Source organism: Lepidochelys kempii, chromosome 7, assembly GCF_965140285.1.
Source record: "Lepidochelys kempii isolate rLepKem1 chromosome 7, rLepKem1.hap1, whole genome shotgun sequence".
Classification (NCBI taxonomy): Eukaryota; Metazoa; Chordata; order Testudines; family Cheloniidae; genus Lepidochelys; species Lepidochelys kempii.
This window is the reverse complement of record NC_136386.1, coordinates 62,034,488-62,059,181: the sequence shown is the minus strand read 5'-3', so window position 1 is coordinate 62,059,181 and position 24,694 is coordinate 62,034,488. Positions and strand designations below refer to the sequence as shown.

Sequence of the window (24,694 nt, the reverse complement as noted above, 5' to 3'; positions counted from 1 at the left end):
GAAAAAGCACAAGATCAAATCCGCACAGACACACCCCTGGAACCCCGACCTGGGATATTCTATCTACTACCCAAGATCCATAAACCTGGAAATCCTGGGCGCCCCATCATCTCAGGCACTGGCACCCCTCAGGCCAAAAAGTTTGCCTGCCCCTGCTTTAAACGGCCAAAAGCACACTCCACAGTCATTCTTCACCGGCTCAGCCTGTTTTTGAACCACTCCTTGCTGCTGTCAAGGCTCCCTGTGTAGGGTTTCATGAGCCACGGCACTAAGGGTAAGCGCGGTCTCCAAGGATAACAATGGGCATTCAACTTCCCCTACGGTGATCTTCTGGTCTGGGAAAAGTGTTCCAGCTTGCAGATCCCTGAATAGGTCAGTGTTCTGAAAGATGCATTCGTCATGCACCTTTCCGGGCTAGCCTGCATTAATGTCAATGAAATGCCCACGGTGATCCACCTGGAGAACCATAGAGAAATGCCCCCTCCGATTAACATCCTTAGAGGCTAGATGGGCTGGTGCCAGAATTGGAATATGCGTGCCATCTATCGCCCCTCCACATTTAGGGAAACCCATTCGTGCAAAGCCAGCCACAGTGTCATGCACGTTACCCGGTGTCACAGTTCTTCTGAGCAGGATGCGATTAATGGCCCTGCAAACTTGCATCAACACGATACCAATGGTAGACTTTCCCACTCCAAACTGGTTAGCGACTGATCGGTAGCTGTCTGGAGTTGCCAGCTTCCAGATTGCAATAGCCACCCACTTCTCCACCATCAGGACAACTCTCAATCTCGTGTCCTTACGCCGCAGGGTGGGGGCAAGCTCATCACATAGTCCAGTGAAAGTGGCTTTTCTCATCCAAAAGTTCTGCAGCCACTGCTCCTCATCCCAGACTTGCATGACGATGTGATCCCACCACTCAGTGCTTGTTTCCCAAGCCCAGAAGCAGCGTTCCACGGTGGTCAGCATGTCTGTGAATCCCACACGCAAACTCGTGTCATATGCGTTACTTGAGTCGATATCATTGTTGGAGCCCTCACTGTCACTTTGGATCAAAAGGAATAACTCGACTGCCAAATGTGACATGTTGGCAAGACTCGTCAGCATACTCCTCAGCAGTTCGGGCTCCATTCCCGCAGACTGAAAGGGAAGACAGAGCGCGCAGTACAAAAAATGTTGAAAGATTGCGCCAAATTCAGACGGAAACAGAGGGATTGCTGGGATGCGAACCGATGCATCACAGGGTGTTGGGACAGGACCCAGAATGCCCTGCACCCCCTTCCCACAAGCCACAGCACCAGAATGGGAAGAAGTGCTCTGTGGGATAGCTGCCCATAATGCACCATTCCCAGTGCCACTGCAAGTGCCGCAAATGTGACCACACCAGTGCGATTGCAGCTGTCAGTGTGAATAGACTGCTGCGCTTTCCCTACTGCGCTCTCCGAAGGCGGGTTTAACTCAAAGCGCTCTACATCTGCAAGTGTAGCCATGCCCCAAGAGCTCATTGCATGCTTGAACACCAACAACTCCTCTTGATTCCCAATTAAAGCTTATTGTATCATAACACTGTGATTAAGTAACAACTGTTCCTTCAATTCCCTATCTTGCAAAATTTCTATAAGATTTCTAAGACATTAAATTAAAATAAAAAAAAACCTTCTGAAAATATTAAAGGCTGCAACACATCCTTCTAAAATGGAGGGAGTTCCATGATTCATAACTTAATACTATCCATATTTGTGATCGACTTCAAAAAGGATCAAGATCTGGCCCAAACCAAACATATATTTAGACTTATGAATTATAAACACATTTATGCATTAAAACTAAATATTTTAGATTCAGTTCCTTATTTTCTTATCTATATTAACTCAGTGAGACTACTAGCATGTATAAAAGTTACTTACATGGATAAATGGTTCAGGATTGGGGCCTACATGTAAAACTTAGTCTTACTGTAACATTAAAGATTGGGAAAGCACTCAAATCAGGAAATGCTGAAAGGTTTAACTGCCAAAATGTTAACATGGCCACATAGCATATCTGGCTTATTTTATGATATAGATTAACTAACAAGTACTAATATAAAGGGTCACATTTAACAAGGAAAACAGGAATATAAATTATTACATATTTACAATGTGACAGAGTTAACAAATGGAATTTCCTGACTTTGGAGCACTTGGTATCTTAATCTTAATGTTGCATAAATACCAGCTTTTCCATTTAATTTACATAAGCTTTTTAAGAGGAAAAAGCTCTGCTAAATTGCTTTAAAGATGCCTTAGCGCACCTATCAAAATTTAAATACTCCTTGATGTTTCTACTGCTCTTGGGAACACATTCTTTACTGATGCATTCAGCCCAAAATGAAGTGGCCTTAACTGAAGCATCATTAACACAACAGGGCTTGCCTAAGGTGGTCTAAATGCTTGAATCTTTAAAAACACATCCAACCTTAACTGCCATGTTCCTAATAAAGGAGCCCACAAGCAACATGCCCTTAACAGAGGTGGTCTTAAAAACACTGGGAAAAATGAATGGAAAATTCTAATATGCATGCCTGAATATGCCAAATTTCATCATTCATAACTTTAAAAATACTGAAGTGACTTTCTTCAAACTGGGATTGTTTTTCTTTCCTCTATTAAAACCATAAAACAAGACAAGTTTAAAGTTTGTAGCTTCAGCTGTTTTTTAATTATGCAAATATTTCAAGAGAAAAGTGTGTTTTCCACTGCTAAACTGATTGTGCTCAGATTTTCCAAAAGATTTTCCCTTGGGCCGAGCCCAGACATAAAATGTATCTGACCAAAAGCAATTTGTTTAAAAGTGTCATGAGCAGCCCTGAAAAGGAGGTACATTTCACAGCATTTGATACTGACAAATGTTACAGTGCACATATAGCTATGACATATATCCATACCCATAAGAAATTAATGTACATACACAAATCACATCACCCTCCAATGAACTATTCATGAAAATGTGATACAGTAGTTGTTTAAATAGGGCACAGGAACAATACATAATGTCAAAATACTGCTGCTAAAAATCACCACTCTCTCCTTGCTCTGTACCTGCTTCATCTACTTTGATACATCTAATTTAACCCCGACAGCCCTTTTCTGCCTACTCATTTTCTCATAAACCTCTCCCAGACTCTATACCCGTTCCAGTCCTTTCTTCTTAGTTCTCCGTGTTCCCTTCTATTTCTCTTGGCTCTCTACTTTTTCCCCATACTACCTCCCTACCATCAACAATCTTTTTCTTACAGACCATCCCGACCTTAAAACACTCTTTTGCCTAGCTTTCCATTCATGACCAACAACAACTCTGCCTGCTCATACTCTCTTGACTCATCCTTTAATTTGTTGTATTGCAACCATCCAATGTCAATTGTAAACTTCTTGAGGGATGGACCTTAAATTGTAAGATTCTCAAGGCAGGGACCTGTCTAAAGCTCTGGTAAGTGCGATCACACTTACCATATGGCAGTTTATAAGTAAGAGTAAACCTGATAAATAATAATGATAAGCAACCATTTTAGGACAGGAAGTGAAGAACAACATATCCAGTGGAACTGCAGGAGGAATTTCATGGTTTTATAGATGTTTCATAGAGTTTAAGGCTAGAAGTGACCATTAGATCATCTAGCCTGATTTCCTCTAATCACAGGCCATCGATTTTCACTCAGATGCCCCTTTAGTAAACCCAAAGACCTTAGTTTGACTAAAGCATTTCAGTATTCAGGAGACTAACCTGTATACCGCCAGCAGAGAATGGAAGAAACCAAGGTGCCAGCAAAGCCCAAGGCCCCTGCACTGGCAGGGAATTGATTAGGTGAGTTATGCCCAGATGATCCCAACAGGTGAGCCATGCCCCATGCTGCAGAAGAAGGTGAAAATCCCCCAAGGTCCCAGTCAGTCTGAACTGGGGGAAAATTCTTCCTGACCCCACATCTGTCAGTAACTGTGAACTTAAGCATATGAGCAAAACACACCAGCCGGACACCTAGAAAGAAGATTCTCAGTAGTACCTTAGAGTACCAGTCAATCCTGTCTAGTGTCCCATCTCCAGCTACAGCCAATCTCTGATGCTTTAGAGGAAGGCAAACAAACAAACAAACAAAAATATTACACAGAGTACATATAGCCAATTGTGCATCGGCAGGAAAAAAATTCCATTTAGGCAAGTATCCATTGTGACAAAGTTCCTCCTCTACCTTGGTGGGTCTTGCGCTTATTGGCGGATTTGCTCGCCTTGGAGCTTCATGGCAGCCCTTAGTTTGGCCGTTTTCGTGAACCCACAGTCCAGGTCAACTCCTGTGTCCCAACCAGGAGTTGGGAGGTTTGGGGGGAACCCAGGCCTGCCCTCTACTCTGGGTTCCAGCCCAGGGCCCTGTGGAATGCAGCTGTCTAGAGTGCCTCCTGGAACAGCTGTGCGACAGCTACGACTCCCTGGGCTACTTCCCCATGGCATCCTCCCAACACCTTCTTTATCCTCACCATAGGATCTTCCTCCTGGTGTCTGATAATGCTTGTACTCCTCAGTCCTCCAACTGTCCGCGTTCTCACTCTCAGCTCCTAGTGCCTCTTGCTCCCAGCTCCTCACACGCGCACCACAAACTGAAGTGAGCTCCTTTTTAAAACCCAGGTGCCCTGATTAGCCTGCCTTAATTGATTCTAGCAGCTTCTTGATTGGCTGCAGGTGTTCTAATCGGCCTGTCTGTCTTAATTGTCTCCAGAAGGTTCCTGATTGTTCTGGAACCTTCCCTTTTACCTTACCCAGGGAAAAGGGACCTACTTAACCTGGGGCTAATATATCTGCCTTCTATTACTCTCCTGTAGCCGTCTGGCCTGACCCTATCACACCATGTAATTCCCCAAGTTGGATGTGCTACAGTATCTTTAATAAGCTCAAAGAGTCAGGGCCTTATTTTTACTATTCAACTAAAAGAGGTAGTACCAAGACCTTCAGCTGATGTATAGAGGCCTAGTTCCATGGACTTCAATGAAGCGAGGTCATTTTATATTAGCTGTCCCACAATGTACAAATATGTGCAGAAGCAAATCAGATATTTAAAAAATAATAATCCCAGACCTAGACCTATGACCAGCTGGGAGGATTTACAAAAGTGCCTGGTTCTGTTAGACAAAACACTAAGGCTCTCCTGATGTCAAAGGTATGGAATCGCTCTTCTTCCCTGCTCATATGTGGCTTTGGATAAAATACTGGCAAATAAGTTGTCTGGTTGATGTGGAAAGAAAAAAACACCTTTGGGATGAACTTTGGATGAGGACATAGGTAAACTGCGTCCTTAAAAGGGATCGTGTATGGAGGCCATAACATTAATGCCTGCAGCTCCCCATCTCTTCTGGCAGAGGCAATAGCCACCAAAAATTTCACCTTCATTGACAGATGCAGCAGACAGCAGGTAGCCAACGGTTCAATCTGGGAACCGATAAGTCTTGACAATACTGAGTGTTGATCCCATGGGGAAACTGAGTCTTGCACCAGTGGGTATAATTTAACAAAGCCTTTAAAAAACTTAATGGATTGGACAAAATAGAGCGACTGTCCATTTTAGGGTAGAATGCTGAAGTAGCTGCCAGATGTACCTTGATTGAATGAACTGCTAAACCTTGATGTTTCAAGTATATAAGTAGTCCAGAATATGTTTAACTGAAGAACTGATCAGTGACACTGTCCTGGTAAGACCATATGGAAAAAATGTTTCCATTTAGATAAGTAAGTAGCTCTTGTAGAAGGCTTTTTACTATTTAGCAGGATCTCTTGACCAACTTTTGATCAGGTCTACTCTCTAGTGTCTAGCCACGGAGCATCCATGCAGTTAAGTGAAGGGATTGTAGGCTTGGGTGGATTATGCGACCATGATCCTGAGAGATTAGGTTCAAGTCTACTGGAAGTGAAATTGGAAGTTTCACTGACAGTTCCAGGAAAGTGGAGAACCAGTGCTGATGGGCCCATGCTGGGGCTATAAGTCTGACTTTGGCACGGTCCTGTCTTATGTTTAGTAATACCCTGTGAATATGCTGATCTGGGAGAAAACATAGAGGAGCCTACTTGACCACATCAGTAAAAAGGCATCTACTATAGAACCTTGGCTGTGACTCCCTAGGGAGCAGAATTGCTGACACTTTTTGTTGGACTTTGTCCCAAAACAGGTCAACTTGGGGAAACCCCCACCACTGGAATATGTATCTAGCCACATCTGGGCGAAGAAACAACTCATAAATGATCTGCTCAGGTGGTCTGCTAGGTCATTCTGTAACCTGGCAAGTAAGATGCTTCTAGATCAGTGGTTCCCAAACTTGTTCCGCCGCTTGTGCAGGGAAACCCTGTGGCGGGCCGGGCTGGTTTGTTTACCTGCTGCGTCCACAGGTTCGGCCGACAGTGGCTCCCAGTGGCCGCGGTTCGCTGCTCCAGGCCAATGGAAGCTTCTGGAAGTGGCGTAGGCCGAGGGACGTACTGGCCGCAGCTTTCTGCAGCTCCTATTGGCCTGGAGCAGTGAACTGCGGCCACTGGGAGCCACGATTGGCCGCACCTGCGGATGCAGCAGGTAAACAAACCGGCCTGGCCCGGCACGGCTTTCCCTGCACAAGCGGTGGAAAAAGTTTGGGAACCACTGTTCTAGCTCTATCGTGCTGGCATTGAAGAGCTCCCAGAGTACAGTCCTGCTTGTTGAGGTGAAACATTGCCACCATGTTGTCTGTGAAGACTAATAGGCTGCTTCCCCTCATCAGCGATAGAAATAATTGGCACACCAGTCTGACAGCTTTCAGTTCTCTGACACTGATGTGCAAAGCTAAGTCCTTTGAGGATCACAGACCCTGCATCTGTAGAGAACCCAGGTGGGCTCTCTGACCATGGTGGGGCTGATCTATTCAGGGGCGGGGCCTGGTGCCAAGAGCCTGGCAATGGGCAGAGTGATGCCATCATTGCTGGTTTGGCCCTGGGTGGGACCGAGGCCTCCCTGTCCAAGAAGCAGCCAACTGAGTATCGGTGTTTGAGTCGCTGGTGGACAGGGCAGTGGTGCCGAGGGATCAGACTCCTGTAAGGAAAGAGACACAGGTACCAAGAGACAGATTTCTTGCCGCTGCAAACTCCTCTGGAGTAGTCGGCCCTGAGATGGTCTCTTGTCTTGGTGCTGAAGAAGTTGATGGTGCCACTTACAGCACTGGTCTCAACAGTGCTCGTTGTGACACTGGAGCTGACTGAGCCAATTTAGGCACTGATTTGGAGTAATGCCTAGGTTTCAGGTGCACTCTCCGTGACTCCTTCTTGCTCCTCTTACCAGACTTAGAGACTGAAGAGCTTGCCCTAGTCGGGCTTCTATGGAAGCTTTGTATTTCTTCCTCAGTACAGGCAAGGGATAATGGTGCCAGGATTATGCTAAAGCTGGAGGTGCGCTTCTCACTGAAGTTGCACCTCTTGGCACCGAGTCAGACAGGGATGACTCCAGTGGTAGCCTAAGTGCTGCCTCCATCAGCAGGAATTTCAGCCTCGCCTCCCTATCCTTCTTCACTCTAGGCTTGAACTCCCTGCAAATCTGGCACTGGTCCTTTGTGTGAGCTTCCCCCAAGCACTTCAGGCAGCTATTGTGCACGTTGCTCGCCGGCACAGGTCTCAAGCAAGAAGTGCATGTGGGCAGTGGTCACTACCGAGTCCTTCCCCTGCATTAGGATATCTTGGGACTCGCTAAGCAACATTTCCAAGAGCGTCCTTCCCATATACATTGATTAGGTTGGGAGAGGTCTGATAGTTGCCCCCTGGAAAGAGACCTCTGCTAAAAAGATAAGGTAGCATTTCTTTTCTTCAGTCAAAAAGTCAACCTCCACAGCTGCAGAGCTTTCTTTGGGCAACTACTAAAAGGCTCATTTTGATTGAATCAGGCATACTTCTGGATCAATACCTGCGTTAGCAAACGGAGGCAACCTGGACCATTTTCACTGTCAGGATTCGCTGCACTAGCTCATATGATCGTATGTACAAAAAATTACTCAACTATATGTTAATGGATGCAATCTGATAGCTCAACTAAATCAAGAGCATTGCCTCCTCTGTTCTCAGGTGGGAGAACTTTCAAATAAACCAAATGCTGAAAAAAACATCAAACCATTCCCACAAATATTTATGACAAAAAACCCAAAACACATTGTACAATTACCTTCACAGAAATACCTAGTAAAGCCATTTGTATATCCCCAACTTTTTTTTTTTTATTTATGGACAGCAAATGGTGACTATGAACAACTTGGTTTTTCTAGAGGCCACAATTTTGTTTAATCAACTTTCTGCTTTCATTTTGGTCTACTTTTCATGGTGTGATCACTACCGAAAGGTATCACTGAATGTCTTGTTATTATGCGTGGAAGCTTGCAGTGATACCTATAGTTAAAGTTGCCTTGCACTTTCCAAAATAAGGGCTTGTCTGATGTGATGACATTTACTGGCAGTACTATGCTGGTATAATATAGTTCTGCTGGTAAATTTCCCCAAGTACACAATCCCTAAGTCCCTGTGTTCATTTGCTTATAACTTTGCCTAACTTGAACAATTTTGGCTGACATTTTTCTTGGGCCAGATGTCTGCCTCAGTGTATTTATTTCCTTTGAAAGTTTCAGCAAAAATGGTTCCGTTGTTTCTGAGAACGTTAAGGGTAAAAATGGTGTTTTGCCAAGGTTAATTCTTACATTCATCATGTTGAGAAGCTTCATATTTTGGAGCAAATGTGAAATTTGGTGGAGTTGTTTCCCCTTTCAACAGAGACACCTTTTGTTGTCCCCCATGAAAGTGCAACCATATTACAGCCAAGTGAGAAGCCAATGAAAATTGTCATTTGCACATGCTCAATAGAGTGTTGTTAGAGGCTGGCATCTCAATTCAGTCTGCTTCACCCTCACACAGTGCCCTGAGCATGCTGCAGGCCAGAGCTCAACAGAACATTCCCTGCAATTGCTCCTGCCAGCCTGGCAGCTGGAGTCCATTGTGGCAAAGGAGACTAGAACTGATAGCAGGTGCCCCCCAAAGCTCCTGTAGATGGAGGTGGTTAATTTTTCCCAGGTTGGCATAAAGAGAATTCAAGGAGACTTTAAGTGATCTGTTCAATAACTGTTTCAGGACAGTTAATGGCAGCAAGGGAAGAAGGGACAGAAGTAGTAGAGTCTGTTGCATAGATGCTGAATCCCTGAGATAGGGTGGGAGAAATTAAATTATTCATGTTTATATTGCTTTTTTAGACATCTCTCTTTGACCTAGTAACCAGGAAGTTCCTTTTGTCATGTTCAGCTGGTCAAAACCGGACAAAAGGTTATTTAATTGCAGTCTAAAGTAGGAGCTCCCCACAAGCATGCTCAAACCCATGGCTGGCTAACTGCCTCCTTTTCCTTGCAAGTATTCTTTTAATCTCTGATCAAACTCTTCCTGAATATCTGATCTCTTCAGAAAGGCATTAGAATAAACTGCACCACAACTGGTCCCTGTGAACATGTATTAATTGTCTTTTATGCAGTAAAGAAGAGAGGCTTAATTTGTACACTCAGATATTGCTCAGTGCAGCCATCTTTCCAATGACCTTTTACAAACACTTTACAATGCAGGGTTTAAAACACAACAAGCCCTAATTAGTGTTGAAATAACTGTGTTAGCACTGCCCTATGCCAGTCTGTGGTGTCACTATATGCTAAATCAAGGGACACATTTTCCTTCTATTCTTCATTAGTAGTTTAAAGCTAGGAGGTGGGAAAAGGCTGATCCATATTCAAGAAGAGAGGAGGGGGTGGGGAACAATAACAAATTGGTATCTCTTTTGAGAATTGCCCCACAGGCCAAGCATTTTTATGTTCTTAATCATTATTAAATGACTTAACATGACACACAGAGCCTGGCAAATGATTGCATCCTGACATGAGAACGAATTACAAATGAAATGAAAGATCAAGCTGTATTAGAGGACTGCCTCTGGGAAATGAAAATCTTTAATTCTCTTTTATTATTGACATTTATTTGGCTGCCATGAATAACAACATAGCAAAGAGATTCAGCTATGCTTGTGCACTGAATAGTTTATCCCAGGGCTCAAAACTGCCTTAACATTTATCATGTTTGCTTTTGTAGCTGACACCACTGCATACCCTCTCTATCCATCTTGCATTTATCATGCATACAAAGTGCATTCTCTAATTTAAGTTCGTTTTCATAGGGAACAAACAGCTAAGATTAGCAAGTGTCAGTTCTCAAATAAGCTCCCAGTTGGAAAAATATCAAAGAATGGATTAATGGATTTGTTAACAACTCCAGTTTAAAGAATAAAATAAATACACAGTGAAAATTAAATAAGAGCACAGGAGGGTTACATGTAAGATTTAGGTTTACCACCATTATTACTAACTCATGTATAAAAACATTTTTACTACTATTTTTTCAGCCAACCGTACAAAGCTCAAGTGGAGCATCTCCATATGGACCATTCAAATATTGCAGTGATTTTCTGGAAGCAAAGCTGTCATGCTTGCAAGACAAGACAGACATATCCAACTCTGAACCTGTGTTGTTTGAAAGCCGTTTGTGACTAACAAATTATGGGAAGAAAATCTAAAAAACAGAAATAATTTAGATTTCTCCTAAGAACAAATTGTAAGGTAGTGACATATTTACTTGGAGCCCAATCCTGAAGTCCTAGCCTCACAGGATGCACTCCGCACCTAACAGAACCAGACCCTTAATTAATACCTTACCTTGTGCAGGAATTAATGACTAAAACGGCTTGCAACAGCACATGGCAGTAATTGTATTATTTAATCTAGGAATTATAGGTGGACAAATTAAAGCGCCTGCTCAAAGGCAGGCAGTCATGTTTGTAATGCTTAAATCTGTGTGTCACATATCATTATTTCAAACAGCAGAAGCCACTCATATCCCAGCTAAGAACACCTTTTTTCCACTTATTCCTTTGAGAATGGAAGAGCAGACAGCTGAGAAAAGCTAGAAGTGAGACTTTCTGTTCAAATCAAAAAAGACTGGAAATTCACTTCGTGCTGGATTTCACTTCCTCATTTTCACAAATGCTTAAATGTACTCTACTGTTGCTGCAGCTGTTCCCAACAAGTATAGTGTGTTCTTATTTGCAGCAAAGATGGCTTTGCAGATAAAATCTGAAGTCATAAAAAGTAGAGTAAAACCAATTGGAGAAATATTTTAGATCTATGTTATAAAAATAACTTAAGATATCCATAACTCAGTTGTTGAACTTTCCTGTGAAATATTAACTTCTGATGTTTAGGACATTTAAGGGGTTAAAAACATGAGAAACATTTATTAAGATAAAATCAGGGAAAGACAAGTACTTTGAATACAATTTCACAGATATTATTTGTAAAACTAATACATGATTTAACGCGTATGTATTCTGTATAACAATACAGCTTTAAAAAGGTACCTGTAGCCATTACAGTGTCATCTTTCCCTTGGGTGAAGACTACAATTCGTTGCCTTTTAGGGTTCACCTTTGGCAGGGCTTGTGCCTTCTGGGCTATCTCTTTAATATCTTCAGTCTATTAACAGCAAGGGAGAAAAAATTCTTGTAACCAGCATAGCAGAGCAGTGAAAGATTAAGACTTTATTAGCAGATCAAAGATTTATCCTCTTATGACTAGATAATAAAATAGACTTTATTGTGTGTTGAGAAAGATTTTTAAGAGGAAGAATACTTCATTCTCTTAAAGGTTTATGTAGTACCAAGAGGCCATTTGCTATAATCTTGGAAGTGATACTGGCGCTATACCAATAGCCACAATGCAGAGCCTAATGAAAGAATTACGCAGCATTTCCTAACTGGCAATTTCTATTGGTTTTCCGTGCTTTGGCTAAATTCTAACCTTATTCCCCATAAAATTAAAAATAAAATGAGAAAGAGAATAACTCAGAAAATCTCAGGGCTTGATTCTCTTCCCATATATAGAGGGTTTACGCTGCTTTAACAGCACTGATTCAATGGAATTACTGCTGATTTACAACAGTGTAATTCAAGAAGAATCAGGCCCTTGCTGTTTCTCTGAACACTTCCGAGGGACTACAAATTTCCACACCATATTGTATATATGTAGAAACATAGAAATTGCCAAATTGAATCAGACTAGTGGTCCATCCATTCCAGTATCCTATCTCTGATAGTGGCCAGTATAAGATGCTAGACACCCAGTAACTGACACTTATGGAATGACCAGCCTTTAGGAATCCTTCCTAATCCCATCTGTTGGTGATTGTGCAATGGTCTGAAGCACAAGAGTTTCTATTCCTATTTTTAAAAATCTTACCTAATGTAAATGTTCTCATTATCCATATAAAGGTCTAATCATTTTTTTTAATGCTACAGTACTGAGCTTTTGGTCTCAATTATATTCTACATCAATGAATTCCACAAGTTAGTGTGTTAAAAGTATTTCCTTTCTTTAGTTACAAAATATGCTACCTTTCAATTCAATTTGAGAATGCCCCTTTGCATCTAAATTGTAAGAGCGTGAATAACAAAATGAACATGCTTTCTCTGTGCCATTTGCTATGTCCCTTCTTATTTATATCTAGGTGTGCAAGGATTAAATTTCTATCGATAAATGTCAATTTCATTATACACATACAAACCAATGAAAAGATATTGCCATTAATAATAATAGAAATTTACAGGTAGGCAAAGTAAGAAAAATGCTGCTTGAGAACTTATTAGAGTTTGATTTAAGGATATGTACTATACTGTACAGTATATTTATTATAAAATCATGAATGGTGTGGAGAAAGTGAATAAGGAAGTGTTATTTACTCCTTCACGTAACTCAAGAACCAGGGATCACCCAACAAATAAATAGGCAGCAGGTTTAAAACAAACAAAAGGAAGTACTTCTTCACACAATGCACAGTCAACCTATGGAACTCATTGACAGAGGATGTTGTGAAGGCCAAAAGTATAACAGGCTTCAGAAAAGAATCCTGCCAAAACCTATTTATATCCTCTCTAAGCTAAACAGTCTCAGTCTTTCCTATCTGCCTTTATATGAAAGTGACTGGAACTCAACTCAGCAAGTCTGCGAGGGTGGACTGTTTGTTAATGTGATATCATTATAATATTTTCAGAATAATTTTCTGCTCCGTTCTTTATTCTAACTTTTATTTATTTATTTTAAACCACCACTATATATTGAGCAGAGGTTTTCATAGAGCTGTCCACATTGGCTCCTCAAGACTTTTACTTGAGTGGTTACAGTTAATTTAGAATCCAGCAATGTACGAGTATTTCAAATTATACCTTCCTATGTTCATTATCGTGTATGTCAAAAGTGAATTTAATTTCACTTAGCTTTGTTAGATCCCTCAAAGTTGTCCATATCCTCATAGACTTTGAGGCCAGGAGGGATCATCATGATCATGTAGTCTGACTTTGTGCACATCACAGACCACAGCACCTCACCCACCCACTCCTGTAACAGACCCCTACCCTCTGGCTGAGTTACTGACATCCTCAAACCATGGTTTAAAGACCCCAAGTTACACTAATTTTATGCCAATCCGACCCAGGGAAAAATTCCTTCCTGACCCCAAATATGGCAATCAGTTAGACCCTGAGCAGTTGGATAAGACCCAGTAGGCAAACACCTGGGAAAGAATTCTCTGTAGTAACTCAGAGCCCTTCCCATCTAGTGTCCCATCATAAGAGATTGGAAATATTTGCTGCTTGCAGTCACAGATCAGCTACATGACATTGTAGGCTGTCTCATCATACCACCCCCTCCATAAACTTATCAAGCTCAGTCTTGAAGCCAGTTAGGTATTTTGCCCCTACTGCTCCCCTTGGAAGGCTGTTCCAGAACTTCACTCTTCTGATGGTTAGAAACTAATTTCGACCCTAAACTTGTTGATGGCCAATTTATATCCATTTGCTCTTGTGTCCACAATGGTGCTTAACTTAAATAACTCCTCTCCCTCCCCAGTATTTATCCCTGATTTATTTATAGAGAGAAATCATCTCTCCTGTCAACCTTCCTGTTAGGCTAAACAAGACAAGTCTCTCTAGTACTGGGTAGCCTTTAGGCCAGATTTTGCTACTCATACTGGGGGTGGGGGAGGAGGGAGAGCAGGAGAGGTAGTTTCCATTCCGTTTTACCATTTATGGTAAGTGTCTAAGACATGCCTACATGACCATGTAATTGTCTCAGTTTATGCAGGTTTTATCATGCGTCTTGTCCTGGCTTTCTAATTCAGAACTAACTTCCTAGATGATTGTAGTGGGCATAATTGAGACCAGGATCGTAACTAAAATTATTACTACATACTTGTCAACTGCATTATTTTGGTCAGGGCTACCCTGCATTTTTGAAATTTAGTTCCAGATGTTTACAGTCCCTGACAATGTCACAGGAAGGTCACACAGTGCCATCCAGAGTGGGTGGGAGGTCTCTGGCTGCCTTTGCTCCCCAAACTCCTGACCATAGCTGCTCTGCTGTCTGCTGGAGTATCCAAAAATGATCCAGGGCAGAAAGCATATGAGGCAGTAAGAAGGCAAGCAGTAGCTGCTTCTGCCCTGCCCATATAGTGCCAGCTCCTCTTAATGTATAAAAGATAAACATGGAGAGAGAGAAAAGATGTGGTGGTTGGTCTCCCCAGACGGGAGGACAGATGCAGGGTAACATACCATGGACACTGGGAGAAGGGAACACAGAGACTGGAAGATAGCCTTCCCTACCAGAAAGACAAATGGAAGGAGTCCCACATCTCTCCTGGTTGAGGGGAGGAGGACAGAAAGGCCACATTGCACTATTCTCCAGGAAAAGAAGGATGAGATGAACCATGAAGATGCCAGAGAAGGAACTGGGCCTTCTCTTCTTCTGTAAAGATGCTATAGTACCTCTCCTTAAGAAGATAACTGCAAGTGGTGAATAGGAGATGTTGGGGGCTAGAGAATAGCAGGCCTACATTGGTTGAGACAAGTATCCAGGCTACTAGATGTTTTAATCTAAATCCTGAACCTTTAGAGGCCGTGAAGAGAGCCATGAAGGAGGAGAGACTAAAGCATCAGAGAGCTCAAGGAAAATAAGGCTAGAAAAGAGGCTATTAGATTTAACTAGGAGGTGGTCCCTAGTGATAATCGTTAGAGAGCTCATAGTAAAGAGAATGAAGGAATCAGAGAATTTGAAGACATTTGGAGTAAACTAACTTGCTCAGACTTCAGAGTCAAAGGAAACGAGAATGATGGGCTATAGTTTGAGAAAATGGCGTGATCAAGAGAGGATTTCTTCAGGGTGAGGGATTACAAGGGTGTCCTTGAAATCAGAGAGGAAAGACCCAAGGGAAAAAAAGATTAATTGAGGATGAAGGTAAAGGAGGAAATGAAAGACAGTAAGATAAAGCACAAGTTTTCAAGTAGATTTAACTATATGGGGAAGTAGGAGTAATAAGCTGTCTTTGAGTTACACAGAAACAAAAAAACATTGTACAAAAGTCAGAATTTCAAACCAGGGTAATTTAGTGTCTTGTAACTGTTCCTGCAACCTTCGAATAAAATTGGACATTATCTTTTACCTTGTGAATAAATCAGTTAATTTTCAGGCCAAACTAATCTTCCATACCAAAGTCATTGGGAATGACAAAGGGAACTAAAATGGGGCCTTATAACAGAAGATGGTTATAATCTTAATGTGGGAAAGTCCTTCACCTCTCCACAGTCTAGCTTCGTCTGACCATTACGCACTGTTATATTCTGAAGTGCGGTTGTGGTGTTTTGTGTCACGTGGTTCAGTGAAGTGAAAGACAAATGACAAGTAAGGGCTTCAGCTGTGGCATGTCTTTCAAGTCCCTGTAAGATGCTACCTTCCCTCAAGTTTGAATAAGTAATTTCTATTCAGCAAAATTATTCCATACATATTATTTTGAAATACCTGTAGCAAAGATTATTTCCTACTTTTATTTGTAACTTGCATTGGATTATATTTGAATTCTTATCCAGGGCACTGTTCTGAATCCCTTACTCCCTTACATATATGAGTGAGTGCAAACATATCATTGCTTTATGGTCCCAAAGTATCTAAAAGAGTGTCATAAATGCACATGATGCCTCGAAATGCTGGATTTTACATTTGGATTTGGCTCTGATTTAGCTACGAAGATATAAAAATCACACAGGGGCAGCCAGCTCCCTATTGAATAAAGCATCTGAGGAGGCTCACAGGCTGCATTTACTCGATCAAGTAGAACATATTGCACTTCAGAAACATATGTCATGTATGCTGAATAACAGGTACATCGAGTTGAAACCTCCCACAGTTGGTCAAACAAAACCTCCAATTCTTTATCTCTGAATATATGTACATTAAATATAATGGGACTAGTTCAGACCTGGCTTAAACAGGCTTAAATCCTTGAAATTAATGGAGTTGTGCCCACAAACATCAAGGCTGAATTTGGTCCAATACATCTAAAGTAATGGTTTGGGATTTTTTTGGAAGTCTGCAGTATTCTGGGAGACCAACAGTTTTGTGTGGAGGTGCTACTAGCCCCTAATACACATAGTCATGGGGGGGATGGCCCTTATAAATGGTCCAGCCCACCTGTGACATAACTAATCTGATTAATCAAGTAGAAAGACTGAAGCAAGTCATGACTAAATCAGGACTCTGGGAAGGAAAACAGAGGTTTGTGATCAGTCACTGGGGCAACTGCAGGCCAGAGCTGCAGGGGGAGAGAGCCACCTGCTGTGGTCCCCAGGGAAGGGAGTTGTGGCTCTCTTTGTTTTCCATTTCAGAAGGCAAAGAAAGTAGGACATGTCCTGCATCTTCTCCACATGCTCAGAGAACAGAAAGGGAGTCTCCCAGGGTAGAAAGACTGTGCCCAGCTTAGGATGGGTAGAAGAGTTTGGGTATTTGTTTTTTTGGAACTTTGTGATAATGAAGGGCTGTTACTGGATGAGACAGACTGTGTGGAATTATTCATTGACCCCAAAGAGGTGAAACAGAGGAAGAGTCCTGCAAAGTGACCTCAGGTCACGAGGGGGAGCTCAGGAGGTGGCTGTCCTATTACACACATATTATCCTATTTTACTATACATGGCTTTTCACAAAAAGGGCTAAGATTAGAACTGAGCCCTAAATTTTCTATGAAGGTAAAATGGTACTCCCTAAATCCCTAGATAAAATTAGCAGAAAGCTATCAGCCATTATACAGGACGAACCCAGAAAGCCTGGTGTAACACATTCTAATTCTCCATTTAACTTACTTGAAAACAGATCTATTGCAAGGCAGGTTTCTTAGCAGCAGTACCTTATACTACTTCACGGGAGAACCAGGCCTGAGAGTAAGCTTGGAACAAGTAGTTGTGGCTACGCAGACCTTGTAATGCATTGCTGGGGATGAAGCATTGACTTCAGAGGGAGCACACACTACTCATTTAGCAGTGCACTTGGCAAAAAATTCATGCAGTAAGCAGGTATTGATGTGCCACTGGAGGAAGCCATACATTAGAGGTTAAGTTCCACCTACAGTTAATATAGCTGAATGTAGGGCAGGAGATAAAGGCAGGAAATGGTGGCCTTAGAATGCAGTGCTGGATGAAAACTCACTGATATTTCCTTCAAGTGAGACAGAAGACCATCTAACTCGATAAACTGGAGCTGGAGTACATCCAAAGAGTCCTTCAAATGTGATCTTTCTTAGCAGCATTTTTGTGATTTTTTTATACAACTAAAGATTTTCCCCTATCTCTGGCACAAAGCAACAAGTTATTTCTATGTAAAAGTATAACTTTATTGAAAATGACTAAATTGTTTTTTCTCTTTCTTTAAACCTGGTCCTTTAAAATCTTTACAGACATATGGAATTGAATATATATTTATAGAAGCATTTTGTCTAATACAAGTCCTAAAAGTATAAAGCGGCTTTAATAATTTGCAGCTAGAAATGCAGTAGATATGAAAAACTCTAGTTATAACTAATTTTCAATGCTAAATCACGCTTGTGAAACTTTTAGATAAAGTATCTTAATTTTAAGTTCTTAGCAGGCCTGTCATTTAAATCAAGTACTCAACCATATGTGGGAACAAAATCAAAAAAGGTAAGGCACAAAATGAGTTACGCCTAGCAAGGGACATGAAATAAGAAGAGGTTTTTAAATACAGTAAGAGCAAGAGAAAAACAAATCACAGGGTAGGTTCTCTACTTAGTGGGGAAAGAGTGCTAAGAACTGATGACATCAAGAAAGCTGCGGTGCTTAGTGCATATTTTGCTTCAGTCTTCACTAAAAAGGTTAATTAATATTAACAACAAGGGGGAAAGAACAGGTTAAATAATATTTAGATAAGTTAGATGTATTCAAGTTGGCAGCTCCTGATGAAATTAATCAGAAAGTATATAAGGAACTAGCTGAAGCAATCTCAGAACTATTAGCAACTATCTTTCTCCTGGGGGATGGGTGAGGTCCCAGAAGACTGGAGAAGAGCAAACATAGTACCTATCTTTAAAAAGTAGAACAAAGAGGACCCAGGGAACTATAGACCAGCCATCCTACTGGAAAGATACTGGCACAAATTATTAAACAATCAACTTGTAAGCACCTGGAGGATAGTAGGTTTATAAGGAATAGCCAGCATGGATTTCTCAAAAACAGATTATGCCAAAATAACCTAATTTTCTTTTTTGACAGAGTGAGTTACTGGCCTAGTGGATAAGGGGGAAGCAGTAGATGTGATATATCTTGATTTTAGTAAGGCTTTTGACTGAGTCCCACATAACATTCTCATAAGCAAACTAAGTAAATGTGGTCTAGAAGAAATTATTATAAGATGGGTGCACAATTGGTTGAAAGACCAGAGTATTTATCAGTGGTTAGCTGTCAGACTGGCAGGGTGAATCTTGAGGGGTCCCTCAGGGGTCAGGCTTAGATATGGTCCTATTCAATATTTTCATTAATGACTTGGATAATAGAGTGGAGAGCATGCTTATAAAATTTGCAGAGGACACCAAGCGGGAGGGGTTGCAAGCACTTTGGAGGACAGGATTATAATTCAAAATAACCTTGACAAATTGAAAAACTGATCTGAAATCAACAAGATGAAATTCAGAGAAGAGAAGCGCAAAGTACTTCACCTAGGAAGGAAAAATCAAATGCACAACTGCAAAATATGGAATAAGAAAAGGAGTACTTGTGGCACCTTAGAGACTAACCAATTTATTTGAGCATGAGCTTTCGTGAGCTGTGAGCTCACGAAAGCTCATGCTCAAATAAATTGGTTAGTCTCTAAGGTGCCACAAGTACTCCTTTTCTTTTTGCGAATACAGACTAACACGGCTGTTACTCTGAAACCTGTCTAAAATATGGAATAACGAGCTAAAGGGTAGTACTGCTGAAAAGGATCTAGGGGTTACAAATGGATCACAAACTGAGTCAAAAATCTGATGCAGTTGTGAAAAAAGCTAATATTCTGCGGGATGGGGGTTTTTTAAGAGGAGTGTTGTATATAAGACACAGGAAGCAACTGTCCCACTCTACTTGGCACTGGTGAAGTGTCAGCTTGGAGTACTGTATCCCACTCTGGGTGCCACACTTTAGGAAGGATGTGGACAAATTGGAAAGAGTCCAGAGGAGAGATGGAATAAATAACAAAACATTTAGAAAACTAAAAACGGGGCATGTTTAGTCTTAAGAAAAGAAGACTGAGGGAGGACCTGATAACAGTCTTCCAATATGTTGAGAGCTATTATAAAGAATAATGTGATCAATTGTTCTCCATGTCCACTGAAGGTAGGACAAGAAGTAATGGGCTTCATCTGCAGCAAGGGAGATTAAGTTGGATATTAGGAAAAACTTTCTAACTACAAAGGTAGTTAAGCTCTGGAACAGGCTTCCAAGGGAGGCTGTGGAAACCCCATCACAGAAGGTTTTAAAAACTGTTTGGACAAACACATGTCAGGGATGGTCTAGGTTTACTTGGTCCTGCCACATCACAGGGGGCTGGACCTGATGCCTTCTTGAGGTCCCATTCAGCCCTACATTTCTATGATTCTAATAATCCATTATCTACTTGAAATATATTCTGTTTTTTGCTCTGCCCAACTCCAGTTCTTATCTTGCTCTCAAGTACTCTTCGAGCTGTCTCTTCTCACTGCAAATCACTGTATCCATTTTAGAGATTTAGTTCTTCTTTAAAAAAATCATGCAAAATTTACAAAGAAACAAACAAACAAAAAAATAGAATGTCATGTAATAGTTGACTCATGCCTAAACAATGGTTATTTCTCCTCACATTCTGGTATGCTTACAAACAGCTAGTCTAGCCATTTCTTTTTATATTACACTTGTTTTTAAGTCTGGTTAGTTTACACTGTGCTTTATTCACAGAAGTACAAAACTCTCCAACAGGCATTTCCAAATTACTCTGTGCTGTCCAAAGCAAGCTCTGAAAACATTCTCAAATAGCAGTGGCTTGGCTCAGCTTTTTCCAGTTTGAGTTTCACACAGGCATTATATTTTATTATTTATGAAACATCTAACGGAGGTTATTCTACCTTCCCTTGATGTCGCTTTTTGGTGCTGGGAATTTTTTTTCAAACCAGAAGAGAAAACAATAGAGCGGACACGTATCAAATTTTATATATAACTGTCAGCAAACTTGACATGATAGTTATTGCCAAGCATGGGGCCAATAGGAGATAAGATCATAATCACTGTGCACTTTACCGATGTGCTCTAATCAAATGTGGCAGATTTAGGATGTTCAGAAAAAACTATGCTAGAATCTCTAAGCAAACGCTAATGGAAAGGTTAATATGATGGTGGTTAGTGGACACCAGCAAAAGTGGTTTGTCACTAGGATTGAATTTAAACAAGGCACATTCAAAATCTTTAGCTCAAGGTGGCAATAAAAATATATAATGGGTTGGCTTAATACACTACTTCCTCTTTTTCTTTATTGTCTAGCTACTACTGGGTCCCAATAATTTGTTACACTACATGTGATACTTGGAAGCATCTGCAAAATTCATTTAATTGACAGAATAAATGGAAAATGTATTTTTATGCAAACAATACAGATTATACAAATGAATCCTGACAGTGATAAAATGTCTAGATTTCTACAAAGCAACTGCAAGAATTTATGACACACACATTGAAATGGGACAGTTTTAATATTCAAAACATTAATATACCTGCTAGTGAATGATCCTAAAGAAATCTAAATCGGGGAACAAAAGATATAAATATTTCCCTCTTCTTTTGTACACAATCAGACCCACACAAAAGTTGCATTTCTCAAATTAACCTATAGGGTTCTAACTGTGCTCCTCTTATTAATGCCAATGGGAGCTGAAGAGTCAAAGCTCTATCTATACATTTGTACTAAGAACATGTAACTTTGAGTTGGTCTGATTCCCACTTAAAAGTGCTGAAAGGGATTTACATGTGCTCTGTGCTGCAATTTACATTTCAGTAGGATCACTTAACTATCAGTAAAATTAGTACAGTTGTCGTCACAATAATTATAGTGTTTAAGAACTGCACATTTGGAGATGGCACTATAGTCCTACTGCTGATAAAGCTCCTGATCAATTTATTGTACGTGAATTTAGCCAGTGAGAAACTATAAAAAAGCTTAGTCATTCAAATAAATACATCAAGATGATAAAGTTGACATCAAAAGCTCTGAAAAATCACTGTAAAATCAACAGTGTTTACTTCAAGAAAGTGAGTGTTAAGTGAAGGTTGTACATTTTGGAGAACACAGATGGAAAACAGCAACTTGTGTGCGTGTGAAAACAAAAACTTACACTACCCTTCCAAAAGGGGCTGTTTGTAGAAGCAGGGTTCACATTAATCAGTTCCTAACCATTTTATTTACAACCTTTCTAAAATCATTTGCATAATGATAATCCGCATGTGGCAGGGTTTAAGTTATCTAAAACGGTGTTATATTTCACTGTTTAGTCTTGCTTCACCACTGCTTTAGCAGCGAATCCTTATGGAGTGTAATGCAGCTAATGAGGTAGCTTTTTAACTGAACAAACTGACAGGTCCCATATCTGCAGAGGCAGCTTGAAACCATGCCCAACCTCTCGGCTTCCCAAGAGGCTTTTCAAAATTCAATAAATAACATCTGTAGGCGATGTTGGGTGCAGACCTAGCAGAGTGCGTCATAACACTGAGCTGGCAGAACAAAGAAACCATGACGACTGCCAAGTTTCCATGGCAACCACTGCGAGGCTTGGAGAGTATAATAGCACATCAATCACTGTCCAAAAGAACTTCATTATCAGCAAGAAAAAAACCTTTAGGATCTGTTTAGTGTGCAATTGTGGGTTAACTCACCTCAAAGCCTTGCTCTCTGGCTAAAGAGGCAGCTTCCTGAAATAATAAAAATAAAAAACAGTTAATTATAAAGTGCTAGCTAATGAAGAAATAATACATTTTGAAACTCATTCAGGCCGTCTTCTCTTTTACACAATTATCTCAATATATCCATATACAGTTGCTCAATTTTGATACTTGCACTAAAGGGCTCCCCCCGCCCCATCCCCAGCAAGACAGCAGGGTATTATCAATGGACTTCACAAGTTACAATGAAGAAGGTGCAACGTATGTTTTTCTTCAAGCAGGCAAATTCACTTCTGGTTATAGTAACTTTAACAACCAACCCAGGCATATGGCTTTAAGATATATTCTTAATTAAAAAGCATCATGTCCCTATTTGTCTATTAGACATCAGGATATATAGGTCATTAAGCCTTTTAAAAATCATTTGTCATCTACTGCACATTAAAAAGATAGGATTAGATATTATTTAAACAAAATGAGATCAAACCTTTGTGGCAGAATCACAGGAACATTTCTAAATACTCAGATGTCTTAATCACAGAGTCAGGCGCTGTAACTATGTTCCTTTCCTCAAAGAGCAGAAGAAACATCAGGGAACCACAATGTCCTTGTTTCTTACCTATGTTAATCGCTCCAGTCATATCTTTTGTTTTTCAATGAAAGCAGAGACATAGAGGACGATAGCAATGTTATTTTCCTATCCACTTTCCAACTTAGCATAAGCAAATATTGCAGACAATTGTCAAGAATCTTTACACCTTAACTTGCCTTCTTCCAAATTAACTTTGCCAAGTGATTTTAATAGATGGATGGGTCTTGAGCTGGAATAGCAAGATGATCCAACTAAATTAAAACAACTACCATACCAAATCATTTAAGGCAGTGTGCTTAGACATACTATCAGTATCTCTAGGACAGCTTTTGGTAATGCTTCACTTTTAAGCAGTACACTGGGGAGGGAAAAATACACATTTGTGAACCTATATAACCTGCCAATTTTTTGACAATTTAAGAACTTGAAGTGGATGTAATTGATTACAACAGTAAGGTCAGGTTAATAAAATGTGATAAGCTGAAAAGCACAACTCCTCAGGCTGCTCACTGCAGAAATATAAGGCTGCCCAGGTTAGTCTTAGCTGATGTTGACAGAAAAACTGAATCATGGTCCTGACAATTGGGTGCAGGCAAGGTTAGCCACTTTGACAATTTACGTACAATAGAATTCCTTCTTGTACATCACATAGTCAATGACATTTGCTAGCCAGGCTGTCAAGGAAGAGTGTAGGGTTCAAAGATATCATGCAGTGTTTCCTAAACCAGCATGTCATTAACAAAGCCTATACTCGTATGAAAAAAGGAGTCTGCAAGCTTCTACTATAAAGTGATGCATGTACAATGAACTGCAATACAATCAGGAAAGGCTTAGATGGGACTGGGACACAGAAAAAGCAACAATGAGAAAAATAGAGGGATGATAAGCTTCACAGAGAATATAAAAATGAACTAAAAACCATGTATTGTAGCCAGATTACATTTTTAACCTTGGTTTTTAGTTATAAAATTGAAATACAAAGTTATAATGATCTATCCCGATGGGCCTTAAAGAAGGTCCCAGAGCAACAAGACATTAACATAGAATCATAGAATATCAGGGTTGGAAGGGACCCCTGAAGGTCATCTAGTCCAACCCCCTGCTCGAAGCAGGACCAATTCCCAGTTAAATCATCCCAGCCAGGGCTTTGTCAAGCCTGACCTTAAAAACCTCTAAGGAAGGAGATTCTACCACCTCCCTAGGTAACGCATTCCAGTGTTTCACCACCCTCTTAGTGAAAAAGTTTTTCCTAATATCCAATCTAAACCTCCCCCACTGCAACTTGAGACCATTACTCCTCGTTCTGTCATCTGCTACCATTGAGAACAGTCTAGAGCCATCCTCTTTGGAACCCCCTTTCAGGTAGTTGAAAGCAGCTATCAAATCCCCCCTCATTCTTCTCTTCTGCAGGCTAAACAATCCCAGCTCCCTCAGCCTCTCCTCATAACTCATGTGTTCCAGTCCCCTAATCATTTTTGTTGCCCTTCGCTGGACTCTCTCCAATTTATCCACATCCTTCTTGAAGTGTGGGGCCCAAAACTGGACACGGTACTCCAGATGAGGCCTCACCAATGTCGAATAGAGGGGAACGATCACGTCCCTCGATCTGCTCGCTATGCCCCTACTTATACATCCCAAAATGCCATTGGCCTTCTTGGCAACAAGGGCACACTGCTGACTCATATCCAGCTTCTCGTCCACTGTCACCCCTAGGTCCTTTTCCGCAGAACTGC

The 24,694-nt window shown here is 40.9% G+C and overlaps 1 protein-coding gene across 6 annotated transcripts in view; it reads right to left on the bottom strand.

The window, feature by feature from the left end:
• The window catches only part of ADK (adenosine kinase), a 542,329-nt gene that overhangs the window by 59,238 nt on the left and 458,397 nt on the right, over positions 1–24,694 (bottom strand). For all 6 annotated transcript variants that reach the window (XM_073353161.2, XM_073353156.2, XM_073353153.2 and 3 more), the window contains 2 exons: positions 22,364–22,399; positions 11,462–11,576 (listed from right to left, as the gene is read on the bottom strand). In XM_073353161.2, the coding sequence (XP_073209262.1) occupies positions 11,462–11,576; positions 22,364–22,399 (151 nt within the window). The remainder of the gene's footprint in view (positions 1–11,461; positions 11,577–22,363; positions 22,400–24,694) is intronic.